The sequence below is a fragment of the Lissotriton helveticus genome, chromosome 2_1 (assembly GCF_964261635.1).
Source record: "Lissotriton helveticus chromosome 2_1, aLisHel1.1, whole genome shotgun sequence".
NCBI classification, from domain to species: domain Eukaryota; kingdom Metazoa; phylum Chordata; class Amphibia; order Caudata; family Salamandridae; genus Lissotriton; species Lissotriton helveticus.
Window position 1 is genome coordinate 1,505,934,552 of NC_136059.1, and position 14,979 is coordinate 1,505,949,530.

Here is a 14,979-nt window from a genome sequence, read left to right on the forward strand (position 1 = left end):
CCGCGCCGCCATGCGTGCGGGGGGGCCGAGGGCCCCCCCTTTTCACATGGTCAGCGACTAGCTGCCGCCCCCCCCCCAATCCGGCACCCAACACCAAGGAACGTGGACACGAGACGTGTTTACTCTTTGGAAGGCGGGCGCTAGTCGCCCGGCCGTATTTATTAAAGTATGAAATTAAAAAAGGGTTTTAATTGCATAATCAACAATGAGATACAAAAATCAGCAGGACATTCAGTTATACAATCGTTATCAACAAGTTTGAGAGCCTGACCTTAACAAAACTCTAATACAAGTTTGTTCCTAGCTTAACTAAACATCCTATCTTGATTTTTGTACATTTCTGGCCATATGGCAGGGTCACTACCGGTGTCAGGTCCTACAAAGCGGCGCCTTCCCCTTAGAAGTGCGCATGCGCAGTGTTACCCCGGGAATTGCCCGGTCTACGCCCCAAACTCCATTTACCCACTAAAGGAGGGCCCTTACTCTGCGCCGATGGCGTCATGAGTCCACGCGCGCGGGGTGGCTACCAGCCTAAGGAAAGCGTGAACTACTCCTACCCGCGCTCCTTTGCATATTACCTTGCCCCTGGAGTACTGGGAGTGGCCCGCAGGCTCCTCCCCCTGGGCGGGAACCTCCATAGGATGATGCCCGCCCCCTCAGACCTCAAATATGTGCTCACCGATAATGACCTTACCGCCACAGGCCAGTATTGTTAACCGACGATCTGGCCTCCCCCTCTAGCCCCTATCTAAGGACACATCCTCCTACCCCAGCCCTCCAGCCAAGCCCAGATATTGTCAGCCCATAGGACATTACCCTCTTCTGTCAGATGAACCCCGTCTTTCAAGTAATACTTTTGACCCCAGATGCACCCATGAGGTATTGACTGTAACACGGGGGTTCGGAACAACCTATCCAGCCGTGTGTTGATCCTCTTTACCGAGTGATTCAACGCCCTGACTGAATCGCCCCCCCGCCACTGAAGTCGAGGTATTAGTTGTGACCATACTAGTGTGCACCCGGGGCAGGTCCTAGCTATCCAACCCGCTGTTGAGATAATCTCCTCAATCAAGGTGCGCCTGCCCAGTGTTGCCAAATCGTTCTCCCCAAGGTGAAGTATCACCACTGACGGTGGAGCCCGCTGGCGTGCTAACAGCCCTTGGAAGAATCCCCTAAACTCGTGAAGACACAACCCCCCTCTGCCAAAAAACGTGATATTCAACCCTAGTTGTGCCGCCCTTTCCTTCTTGTCACCTGACAGGAAAACACATTCCGCTCGCTTAACATATGAATGACCAACAATCCAGACATTGTTCTTTGTTGTTTCCTGGTCGCCGCTCCGTGCTGATGAATATTGGCGGTGCCCGACGACAAATTCCTCCCCTGCGTAACAGGTCTGAGAAACTGTAAGAGAGCGGAAAAGAGACCAAGCGTGAGTGACAGGTAATCATAGCATGTCAATCCGAACATAACGTTTATAGCAGTCTGACGACCACCTCCCAATTGTCTTCACTCTTTCCACTGGGAGGCCCCCCGCCACCGCCTCAGTTGCTGCCCCAATCCTGAAGGAATGAGATCCAAAATCTCTAGGATCAAGACCCGCTTTTGTAACCCCTATTTCGAACACTCTCCTGAATTGATACCTGGTCAAGGGGCTCCCGTCGGCGTGACAGAGCAACGCCCTGCCTACTGAACCGACCAATAATCCCATGAGTGATTCCACGTGCCTCACCGGGCAGCACGGGTTGGCGGGGGCCCGTCGCAGAACTATGGTGTGGCCCCTAGCTTCTTGATCGGTCTTCGATTTCTGGATAATCACCCACATGGTGTCACCCCTTATCGTCACCCCAGCCTTCTGCAAGCCACCTAGTATGTCAGCCTTCGATCCTGCCACAAGTTCACTAATTCTCAGTGCCCCATAAAATGCCAGGGAGAATGCCGCCCTAAAAAGAAGCACTTCCCACTCTGAGTTACAAACAATCTCCAGCGTGCCCAGTAAGGCTGTTAGCCGGGCCAACCCCATGGGCTTCCTTTTATCCTTCTGGTGTCCTTGAATACGGCGCCATCCCCTTAAAGCCTTGCGTATCATAAAGGTATTGGTGGGATCCCGGAAGCCCCTGGCTTGAGCGAAGAATGACACTGCTGCCCTATGTCTGGTTGCCGCTGCTACTGAGCGCCCCTCTTTGTGCATCCATTCTAAGTAGGCTGCAAACCCATCCTCCTTCGCCCAAAGCACTTCCCACTGTGGCCCCAAAAAAGAACAATAAGACAGAAACGCCCCTTCGTAAGCCGTCTTGGTCCTGGGGGCTAGGCTAGCGACCACGAGGTCTTGTAATCTGGGGCACCAATCTGCCAAAGTACTGCTGGGAAGTGTGCTGGCGAGGGGTCTGCTGTGGGGAGATGTTCCCTGAAAACCTGCATTTTGAAGCGAGAAAGGGCGTCAGCAGCATTGTTTAAAACACCAGGGACATGTTTGGCTCTAAAATTAGCATTCAGTTTAAGGCAACGCAGAACAATTTCCTTGATCAAACGAAGTATGAAAGGACACCGCGCCCCCTGCTGATTGATACATTCCACCACTGTCATGTTATCTGACCAAAACACCACTGATTGGTTACATAGGTGTTCGGGCCAAACCATCAGTGCCACCCATATTGGAAAAAGTTCCAGGAAGCCAATGTTGCCGAGCAAACCCCATGTGTTCCACTCTTCTGGCCATTGTTGAGCGACCCACCTATTCCCTAGGATGGCACCAAAGCCCACACTACCGGCCGCATCGGTCCATAGTCCTAACTCCGCTGATGTAGTGAGCGGGCCGGGCCAGACCACCCTACCGTTAAAATCCTCCAGGAATGCCATCCAAATAAGCATATCCTGGCGAACTTCAGACGATAGGCGCGTGCGGTGGTGCTTTTCCCTCAGCCCCTGCATCGCGTGCGCGATGGAGCGAGAGAAGGGGCGAGCCATTGGGATGATTCTTAGTGCGAAATTCAGTTGCCCTACCACCTCCTGTAATTGCTGCAAAGTGACCTTCTCCTTCCGGAGGCATAACTGTAGCGACGTCTTGAATTTGCGCACCTTGTCCTTAGGTAGTCTAAAACATTTCTCCATCGAGTCAATCTCGATGCCCAGAAATTCCAAGCAGGTGGTCGGGCCCACCGTCTTCCCAGGCGCAAGCGGGACCCCAAAAGCCCGCATGAGCACGCAAAATTCCTGCAATGCCAGTGCGCACTCCTGAGAACCCGCTGTACCGAGGAAGAGGAAATCATCTAAGTAATGCATGACCCTTTGGTGGCCTGTCACCTGTCTCATGGCCCATTCAAGAAATGAACTAAACATCTCAAAATAGGCACAAGAAATAGAACAACCCATAGGCATGCATTTGTCCATGTAGAAACTATCCCTAAAGGTGAAACCTAAAAGATGTTGGTCCGCCGGGTGGACTGGGAGGAGGCGGAAGGCGGACTCTATATCTGATTTCGCCATCAGCGCCCCGGGTCCAGTGGACTGTAATAAGGTCACAGCCTGATCAAAAGAGGCGTACTTAACACTACAGATACCTTCGTCAATTGCATCATTCAGTGAGGCCCCCTTTGGCGCTGATAGGTTATGAATCAGTCTGAATTGCCCCTTCTCTTTCTTGGGGACAACTCCCAGCGGGGAACACACAAAATTGTGTACTGGCACTGCAGAAAAAGGGCCAGATATCCTGCCTAAGGAAAGCTCCTTGTCAATTTTGGCGGCCACAACAGCCGGATTGTGTGTGACTGATAATTGATTTCTACAGTGCGCGCTGCCTGTGTATCCCTCGGCCGGGATCCTAAAACCTTTAGAAAAACCTTCCTGGAGTAGGGTTGCCGCTTTGTGGTCAGGGTATCTGTTCAAGAATGGAATCATTGCCACCACATCCACTGGAGTGGGGGGGCGTGACGTGACTGACTTATAGTGGCTTTCCCCTACCTCTCTGTCCCGTGTTACCTTGCTTGGACCTACAGGTAGATTCTGGATGAGAGGGGTGCCCACAGGAGGCACATGCATGCCTAAACTTACACGCGGCCCGTGTGCAGGTACGCTTATTAAAATCCCAGCACACTCCTTTCTTCTCTGGCCCACCTGCCCTAAATTTCCCAGGTACTTCACCCGTTTGGGGGGGCCGAAAGGGCTGCTGCGGTCTAGTGAACACCCTGCCCGCACCGAACTGAGGGGGAGGTGCAGTGTCAGAGAACTGTTTGTGCCAGGCCATGGAATCTACCGAGTCCCATGGTAATGCTCTATTGAATTCCAATGCCTTCCTAAAATTTACATCATAACCCTTCCATGCTTCCCCAGAATACTGCTGACTCCACCCCACAATCCTGCTCGAGTAGCAAGCCAATGCAGCCTGCAGATCTGGAGGACGCTCAGCCTTAACTGCAGTGAAAACGGCCCATGCTTGCATCCAATTATTGAGATTTTCCTCAACCCTGAATCTAGTACACTGCGCCCTCCATTCACTTGGGAGCATCCACTCTTTCAGTGCCTTCGCCTGCTCCATTTCCCTATTATCCAATAATAAAGAATAAATGTACACGTATTTGTCAGCCCAAATCATTTCTTTAACAGCTAAAGACACATGTTGAGCTAGATTTTCGCTCCTGGAAGGTACTACACCGTCCCCCAAGAGCGGCAATGCCACTTCCTTACCAAGTGCGGGCACCGGGGGCGGCTGCCCTTGTACTCCGTCCAGCTGGGAAACACTTGAACCTGCAAGGGGAGAAGAAATTGGCAAAGCAACACTGTCGGCGATCGGTGCCGATCTGATTTTTTCTACGAACTTTGCCGCCTCTGCCGCATGGTCTGCAGAATTCGGGAAGGCTCCCCCTTTTTGAAGCCATGGCATCATGGCCGTTAACTGAGACAACAATTCGGGTGGCATTGAATCTACATTACCCCCCGGGACTACAGGTACCACTGGGGTTATGCCCAGTGGTCCTGGCACAGCTGGCAGGGCGGGCGCTGGGTGTGGGCCGCCTGTACCCGGGATTGTGGGCACCGGTGTGGGAGCAGACCCAGCGTCTACTGGTTGACCTGCCGGCACCGGCACCACGGGGGCAATGGGTGTAGGCACCTGCGGGGGTGGGACCACCGCTGGCGGTGCGGCGGGTAACGGACCCACTGGGCCTGGGGTGGGGACCGCCTCCTTGGGCCGTTTGGACCTAGGTTTCCCCTGCGGGGTAACAAATTCCCCTCTTGGCACTGGTGCCACCCTCTTGCGGATCGGTCTCCCGGACGGGCCCGGTGCCTCGCCCTCTCTACCCTCCAACTGAGCTTCCCGCTCCTTAATTTGTCCTAGTTGTTGCTTAATGTCGTTCATCTCACGCATCATAGCCCGCATCATAGCCTCCATGTTGGACCCCCTTTTTCCACCTCTTGGACCTGGCATGACGCTTACCCCAAAAAACCCCCGCTGCCTACTTAGTTCCCAACAGGTCAACCGTGTGTACCTTTCAGATGGAGGGTCACCAGGGGGCTTTCAGCACCAAGCAACGGCGACCGCAACACTAGCGGCTTGTCCGCTTATGAAAGGGGTGAGTAAACCTAATGTAGACCCACCCGGCGGCCACCAGGAGCGATGAGTGCTAGCCCCCCGTACCCCTCTTACCGACCAGTCCCTTGTCCTCGCCTGCGATAGCAGTCCACGGCTCTGGTCCACACCCCCTTTGCGTGCTTTTTTGGATGCTCTTACGTCCTGTCCGCTAGTAAGTGGCCCAAAATTGCCTGGAATCAAAAAAGTATGTTATCACCGTGTACATGCAATATTGAAAATAACACTCCTTTGAATAATATCAGTACAATCAGCCCAAATCACCACAGTATCCCTCCTAAAAAAGACCTGTTGCACCATCAATGTCGTTAAATGTCTGTAATATAGCTACGTATCATCAGCATGTAATAAAGAGGTGGGCTGATTGTAGGGAAAACAGAAACCTCGTTTTTCAAAACAATGGTGGCTTGTAGTTAAAAAAAAAAAAAAAAAAAAAAAAAAAAAAAAAAAAACGTGTAATTATTGCAGACCAAGCAGCATATATAAGGCAATTATCGAATTTTTTGGCAATTACACGTTTATATTAGGCAATGCCATGCACCTATAACACAGTTCCTGGTTGTTACTTCACCCTTCCTTTCACAACATTCGTGTAACACCTATACCATAATAATACTGTTTCAGAAAATTGCCAACAACAATCACAGGTTCCCTCCACCCAATCTGTAAACGACGTAAAATTCACCCCTGACTTATTACCATGCTGTGTATAACTATTTCACCGTTAATGAGCCCTGTGGCCTTATGCGAGTAAAAAAACCACTGGCCGCTCTCGCTAGGCTCCCCCCACACGTGAATGCACCTTTTCTCAATATCGCGCCCCCTTAATTGATCATGGCGCCTAAAGAGCGTTCAGTCAAACCCCTTGTATGGCCCAAGCACAAAAGACGTTTTCGCGCTCTTTTCCGCGCTACGGGGAGCTCCCTCGGCGTCTTGCCGCCAGCCCGCTGCCTATCCCCGGTCTCCGCGCCACAATACCTTACGCGGGCACCGAGCGCTCCGCTTACAAATGAGCTCCGCCTCACGTTTACGGACCGGCCTCAAGGAGCTGCTACCGCCGCCTCTCCTCCCACACGCGCTGCTCTCCTCGCTGTTGCAGTTCTCGGGGCGCGGTTGCACCGGTTCCTAGTCTCGCCAAGGGAGTAACGAAGTTGAACACCGTCGCCTCCGCTACCGCCGCCGCTGCCTTTCCCGCGCAGATCAAACCAGCTCCTGAAACAAAAAGGAAAAAGGATTATCAAAACAAAGAAGCCCCGAACGCGGGGCACGACGTTCAGCGAGGGAGCGTCCAGGGACAAGGGAGTCTCCTGGGCGCTCCCTACCTCTTATTCCCGAGGGGCCGGGTGGCCCCTCCTCTCGCCCGCCCCCCCTGACCCGGAACCAGTCCATTGATTCCGGGTCAGGAGGGGCGCCGGCCAATCGGCGGTGGGCCGCGCCCCCAGGGCACGCCCCCACCGTCGAAGGACCCGAAGGGGAGAAGGGGTGAGGCGGTCGCCGCGCCGCCATGCGTGCGGGGGGGCCGAGGGCCCCCCCTTTTCAGTCTGGGCGCAATGTTCGGTACAAAGTGTGCAGTCGGCACACACCAATTGCGTGGGTTTGGTTTTTTTTTGGATCTCGGAATGGTTGGAAACAAATACATTGCACACGATTTCGGTTCCAAGCTTGCTTGTTGCTGTATTTTTTTCTATCGATTTGACAGGTTTTAACTGAGCGCAACTTCATGATCCGGCAACGTGTATTCTTACCACAATCAGGGGGTTGTATGTCCAAATTCTGCTATCAAATTGAGCAGACTGTTGACTGCACAAGTATCACAACCTAAGGGGTTTCCTTTTTTGAAAGCCAAGGCCAAATGTTTAAATTACAAATTATCCCACTTTAAAAAAATATGCTTCCCAAGTCTTGCGAGTTGTTAAAATTAAATTGGAAAGTGCCACGCTTTGCTTCTAACTTTTCGTAATCTGCTGGACTTTACTTTTGTCAGGGAACTGAACACCCAGGGGATTCATATATGTATGTATGTATCTATATATATATATATAAAAATATAAATATATATATATATATAATATGTATATATTTATATATATGATATATAATACATATGTGTGTGTATATTTATATATAATATATATGTGTGTTATGTGTATATATGTGTATATATATATATATATATATATATATATAATCATATATATATATGTGTATATATATATATATATATATATATATATATATATATATATATATATATATATACACATATATATATATATCTTTTCCCTCAAATGAATGCATAAAGTCCGTTGGCTTGTAAATGCTTGAAAATACAGAGTACACATGGTTTAAGGTTGCCTGTAGTTCCTTACGATGCTTTCAAAGGGTACTCACATGACCTCCTTCTTTTCACACCCAGGGCTCTCCGAGTAGAAGTGGACGGATTTGACTAAATTCGCCCGCACGGACCTGGAGCCCGCTCCGGGGCACAGACAGCGCCCGTTGCCATTGATCGATAATCCTGGGGGAAGAAGGCGTGATTTAATAAAGAGCTGCTAAAGTCACAGAGTATAGCGCTAGTAACAGGACCTAGTCATCAGAAAGATTGGCTGTCTCTATCATACTGATTGATTGATTGCTTTATTTCGATATGCATATATCATAAAAGCAGTACAAAAAGATAAAAACAGCATGTCGAAATAAGTAAGACTGTACAAATATTATGAAAATTAAAAACACGTTAGGTCAGCATAAATTAGATAAAAAAGAATTAAATTGATGTGGACAGTCTTCTAAGTCTAATCAACCAGGCCCATTTAAAAAACTTAGCAACAGCACAAACAATAGGAGGGGCTGTATTAGTTAAAAGAATCCGAAGGGCAACGGAGTGCTGACGAGTCCCCAGTTCTCTGCAGATGGGACCAAGCCAACGTGATCTGGGGCGACCATAGTCCGGGCATTCGAAAAGGAAATGTGGCACCGTCTCTGGCTTATCCTGGCAAAGAGCACAGAAGCGTGATGTGGGCAGGGCTTTATTCCACCTCGAGCAGAAGTCGGCCAAGGGCAAAGTTCCTAGCCGGAATTTGATATACAGGGACCTATCCATAGCAACTGTTATAATATCCATGTATGGCTCGTACAGGACAGCGTCTTTGAACAGCAGGAAAGCTACGGTGGTTTTGCAGTGCTGCTGACTTCTAGAGCGCTTCACACAAACCCACTCCCAGAAAAGTTTTTTTAAAATCTTCTTTGGAGGAGCGGAGTGACTATGCCAGCAAGAGTCCAAACCTAGTTCCCCTAAGAGATGTTTTATGTCCTTCAGCCATTTGATGCTACTCCAACCATCAGCGTGCATCACTTCTGCCAAGCCATTGGCATAGGATTGTAGCTCCGGGACCCTCCACAAGCGTGCCCAGAGCAGAAAGGGACGAAGCCGAGCCTGGTCCCTTATGGCTTTACAGCCAGTGTCCATGAGCACTGGGATGGTCGGGCTGCTCGATGGAATGGCAAGGAGATCCTTGATAAATTTGTTTTCGGCCTTGCTTAATGGGTCAACTTTGCCCAAGCCCCACAGTTCCGATCCATAGAGTGACGCTGGGACCGCACGTGCTTTGTAGATCTCAAGTATAGGAGCAACACAATGTTTTGTAGAGTTATTGTACTCCTTAAGAAGGGCGCCCCCCACCCTTTTGTGCACCAAAGTCATTTTATCAATGTGGGCAGTCCAGTTCATCGCATCATTCAGTCGGATTCCCAGATAATCAAATTCTGCCACTCTTTCTAGGGGTATAGAGTTCAGAATTGGAGGGCGGCCAAGTTTGCGAGGTGGATGCATGACTAAGTACTTAGTCTTGTCTATGTTGATGACAAGGCCCTTGGTGGTACAGAAGTCCTGGAAGCGGTTCAGCAGTGTCTGTAGACCTTGGGGGGTTTTAGAGATGAGGAGGGTGTCGTCGGCGAACAACAGAGTTGGAATTTTTACTCCTCCCAAAATGGGGGCGTCTGATGGTTCGCCCAGAAGATGATCTACCACCCCGTTAATATAGAGGGAGAATAAGGTAGGGGCCAAAACACAGCCCTGTCTTACTCCCCTCTCGACCCTGATCTTATCGGTCTTTTCCCCATTCAGCCCCCATCTAACCTGGGCATAGGTGTTGGTGTGCAGGTTAATAAGGAGGTTTAGTAAATATGGGGGCATCCCTAAACCGTGAAGCACCCTCCAAAGTTCCTCCCTTGGTACCAGGTCAAAGGCAGTCTTAAGGTCAATAAAGGCCAAGTAAAGACTGCCTTTGCCCAGTACCACCACCTTCCAGTGTAATAACAAAAGCCTAAAGACCTGTTCAATAGTTCCTGTACCCGAACGGAACCCAGCCTGCATGTCGGACAGAATGTGGTTGTCGTCCACCCATTGAGTGATTCTCCCCAAGATGGTTTTCCCAGCCAATTTCTGGCTTGAGTCTATTAGGCTTATAGGCCTATAGTTCCCGGGTAAGTCCCGACTGCCCTTTTTGAAAATGGGGACCACCTCCGCACCTCTCCAGGAGTCAGGCACAGGGCCTCCCCCCATGATTGCGTTGAGGAGTGCAGAGATTAGTACCCCCCATTCTTCCGGGTAAGCACGGAGGATATCCCCCGGTAGGCCATCCGGACCAGCTGCTTTCAAAGGGACCAAGGTTTTGATCTGCTTTGTTACATCCAAGGGAGAAAACAGTTCCAGGTCACGAACTAGAGTAAAGGGTGGGAGTTTAAAGGAATCATTAAGTGGGCCTTCGACAGCAGAATAGAGATTTTGGAAATGGGAGAACCAAGTCTGGGCATTGATGGTACACGTCCTCCGGGAATCGTCAGGACGATTCCTTTTGCCCACCATGTCCCAAAAACCTTTGGCATCTTTCCCACGACTGGCAGCCAGGAGGTCCTGCCAGAAATTAACCTCCCACTCCATCCTTCCATTTTTCTGGCAGAGTGCATAGTATCTCCTGGCCTCCCTAGTCCTAGACGGTAATTTGGACTTGACTGCCTCGATGAGAAGTGACTTCGCCTCCCTACACTTCTGATTGTACCAGCCCTGACCCGATCGTAAGCTTGGTTTCCTTCCACTCGGGTGAGCTGGAACTAAAAAGAGGTCGCCAATGGCCTGAATTATGACACAGAACCTGGGTGCCACCTCCATCAGCCCTTCCTCTTGACAATCAAGATTGGCTAGGGCTGAAACCAGAAGCTGCCTAATCACAGAAGTTTTCTCCTCCGAAAGAGCTAGCTTCGCCCACTTTAACCTTCGACCACAGTTTGTAACCACTGACGGGTCCGGGGCGGGGTTGCAAGGAGATCTACTCACGGTGCTATTGAAACACCTGTGGGACAGGGTGAGGGACAGGAGATTGTGGTCACTCTCTACAGAAGGTACAATTACCATGTCCTCCACCAGGCTCCACAGGTGTATGTCAAGGAGAAAATAATCAATCCGTGACATGTGCCCTGGCCTGTTGTAGGTGTGCGCCCCTACTTTGTCGGACCTAGTCCTGCCGTTGGCAGCTCTAAGACCAAACTCCATAACTAGTGAGTTGATCTGGAGGGCCACTTCTGTCCACTTTTTAATAGGACTAAGCTCGAGGGGCGGAATCCCCCACCCATTATCAAGTTCCTCTTGGTCTGCTAGGATATCCAGGTCCAGGGGCTCGAAAGTGCAGTTTAGGTCACCTGCCAGCAAGGTACAGGACCTGTGGGGAGATGAGCGGAGTTGGGCTTCCAGACAAGCGATTACTGGGGATTCTCTTCCCCCCTTAGTGCCACGGGCGTAGATGTTAAAAATGTTTAGAATAACTCTGCCCTGGGAATTTCTCAGCAAAATATTTAGGAGATCAGGGCAATTAGTGTCCCTCTCCTCCACCCTACAGTTGAGTTCAGTGGCTACCCAGATTAACAGGCCACCGGAAGGGCGGCCCCTGCCAGTTGCACTTTCTACTGCCGGCGAAAAGTGGGTGGAATAGCCCGCCTTGTGTAGGGGCACCCGACTCCAGGTTTCCTGGAACAGGCATATGGAGTATTGCTCCACACGCTCGCTCCAGTCCGGCAACGCCAGCTTCCTCTCGAGTCCCGCCACATTCCAGCTGAAAACCCTAATCTGGGGGTCCGTTACAGCCGCAATGCTACAATCCTCGACAGGAGGTGATAAGACCACAGGACCCACACCAGGGGGACTAGCCAGAAGATTATAGGATGCCCCAGTCTCCCCCTTCTCCTCTACAAGCTCGGCCGTAGTCTGAATTTGCGATGAGGAGGAGGAGCCATTGGATTTGAGGTAAGGTGTTGACTCAGCAACAAGGCTTGAAGCCACAGCGACCTCCCCGGGAACATAACTGAGTCAACAGCTCCAGGGTCCCCAGTTTGGTATCACTGGAGCTAGGCATAGCTGCTGGGGAAAAACTCCCGGGGTCGAAAGGCCGTGGACAGTGTTCTCCACAGAGAATTGGCCCCCAGGACTGCTGATATAGGTGGGTTGTCCAAGGTGAAAGGTGGGAGTGGTCATAATAGACCGTGGGTAGAAGAATGTCAAGTCGACTATGTCGATACCCGTTCCAACCGTGGGTTGACCTTGAGAGCATATTAGCTGGGCGACCCTAGCATCTTGGAAGTTTACCACCACACAATCCCCTTCAAGCGATTTTTTCCCGTTTCCAATCCATCCCACCCTGCGTACACCAAGAATAATACCATCCACTCCCAAAGGCAAGGGCCTGTTGGCTTTCAGCCAGTGGATGACCTTATTCTTGAGTGCCTGATGGTTTTCCCGCTGGGTACTCCTAATAGGGGGGACTTTGGTAAGAATAACAACATACGGGTGACACTCAGGGGGGAGGTTAACTGGGGGGCACTTTCGTCTACTATTCTGAGGAGGACCTAAAGGGGAAGGGTTTATAGGTGGGACGGGGATAGATGCAACCTTAGGAGTTGATGCTGTGCCGCCAGATGTAGCAGATGAAACAGCCCCAGGTTGCGAAGTAGGGCCCGTCCCTCCCTTCTGATGTTGCCTTGGGCCCTGGGTAGACACCAGGGTTGTTACTACTGGGGGAGGGGTAGCATGCACTTGAGCAGCATGAGTGGAAGCATTCGGCTTTAACTGCCTAGGACCAACCTTAGGAGCAGCCAAGATAGAATTCCCAGAGGCTGGTTGCTTGGGCGGCTGCGTCAGCTGATCTCCCGAGGGGGGTCTCACTGGAACCTCTATCCTATTGGTCTTATCTAACCTATCTGTCCTATCCTCACTGAGCTTTGGCTGGAGCTTGAGCAGGGTTTTCAGGGCAAAAAAATTGTCCCTGGTAACCTGCTCAAAGCAGTCAAGCCTATCCCCCAACCTCTTGACCTGGTCTATAAGTGGCAACACAAGAGACTTGACCAGCTTCTCGATCGACTCCAAGGAGGGACCCACGTTGGCCTGGTCAGGCGTTGGTGGGGCCAGCAGGGAAGGTAGTACTGTATCAATAGCAGTTGGAGCACAGATAGATGTCCCTGAAGATACAGGTCCTGCGGCACCCAGGGGGGAAAAACCCCTCTGGGGCGGGTACCTGGGATGGTTAGTACTCTTGGATGGACAGCCCTTTCGAGTATAAATTGCCCTCTTCCCCTTCCTTTTGTTAGGCTCCTGGTTAGGTCGAGTTTTAGGCGGAGGTTGTGGGACAAGAGCAGAAACCTCAGGGCAGTGTTGGGACTGAATGCCAGGGGGGCCTACTAAGGAAAACTCAGTGCATGGGTCTATAAGCACGGCACAGGAGCTAGTACCGTGGTTACCGGTCAGTAAGCTTTCTACCCCTTCTATACCACCCTCTAATGGTGCAATATAAGAACCCCCAGGTAGATCCCCAGGCAAGGGTGCAGGGGAAATAGAATTTTGTGGGGACAACACTATTGCTGGAGAAGGGCTTTTGGAAGGAGGAAAGTCAAAAGAAAGACGCCGTTCAGATATGGCAAGTTCGTTGTCGATGACAGCCGCCACCCTAGTCAGGAATTTATCCATAGAGCCGAACATAGTGCCCCCGGGGGCACTTTCCCCGCCACCCCTCAAGGCCTTACCGGAGCGAGTTGACATGCTGAGTTGCGGCACCACAATGAAGCGCCACAAGTTGAAACCGGTACGGTGGATGAAAGTGGGGTGGCCCTGCCCTGCCTCCTCCTGCCCCGGACGGCCACAGACGGCCCGCCCTCTGCCCGGGCTCCGCCCGACGCCGTCCGCGACGCGGAGGGAGCTCCGCGATTTTGAGCACCTCCTGGTGCGCGGGACAGGAAGTGGTGGTGGTGTCCGGCCGCTAGGGATGCTGGGAACCGTAGTTCCTCCCGCGGCAGCCGAGGTGGTAGATGGCGCCGGGGATCACTAGCGGCGTCAGGAGCCCAGCCCCAGCAGCAGCAAGCAGCAAGCAACAGCAGTGCCCAAGGGTGAGTGCAAACAACTTCTGCAAAGGTCTCTATCATACTATCTTAGAACATTAGGAGCACATTCTGCTGTTGACGTTTTAAACATGCCTAGACAGCTGCTACATTTGCACAAATTATTATAGTAATGAACGTTTACAATGCAGTTTACTACACCAGATATATTCTAATGACAATTTCGAATCGTTTAATATTTCGATTGTTGTTTTTTTTTGTTGCGATTTTATATAGCACGAAATCGACCCGAAGTAATAGGAGCGCTCCGCGCGAGCACCAGTTGCATTACACACTGACACATTCGTTTTTTGATAGGCAGTGAGAGATTAAGTGATTTGCCCGGAATCACAGGATGTTTAAACCTCCCGCCAGACTCGAACCTGCTTCCCTAACTTCTAAGTCGGCCGCTCTAACCGTTAAGCCACACCTTTCCATGACCTGATGGTCACTTGGGCAGTTCAGATTCTAGCATATTAAGTACCTTTCCTAGGATGACAAAGTGGGGCTGGTTTTGCTTACTTTCATGCGAAAACTGTTTTCGAGCAACTTGAGGCAGTCAAAAATGCCCAATCTGTGCTGTCGCAAAATGTATACAGTATTCACAAACAAGCAAAAGTCAGGTTTCTGCGAGGGCAAATCGAGCAAAACGACCCAGACATATGCACAGCCATTGTGGCGATGGAAGGCAAATCAAAGTAAAGGATTTTGTCCTTAATTTACTAACTTTTGTCCTTAATATTGTCTTTAATTTTTTTCCTTAATTTACTAACTACAAACAGGAGCACAGTACAATAAACAGTTTTCAGAGAAAACTGTTAACACGATGCCGATGTAACTGGCTGGAATTGTACAAAGGGATCATAATGGCCGGAAAGAGGAGGAGGAAGACGCTTACTAATACAGTTTGTCGGAAAGTGTAGGAATATATTTTGTTTTAAACCGATCACAGGGAAACGCGGAAATAAACAGGAAGT

At 50.6% G+C, this 14,979-nt stretch overlaps 1 protein-coding gene across 1 annotated transcript in view; it reads right to left on the reverse strand.

Annotated features, from left to right (window-relative positions):
* LOC144819819 (C-X-C motif chemokine 10-like) overlaps positions 1–14,979 on the reverse strand; it is a 38,419-nt gene that overhangs the window by 11,599 nt on the left and 11,841 nt on the right. The window contains exon 2 of the mRNA XM_078677547.1: positions 7,976–8,102. Within this exon, the coding sequence (XP_078533673.1) occupies positions 7,976–8,102 (127 nt within the window). The remainder of the gene's footprint in view (positions 1–7,975; positions 8,103–14,979) is intronic.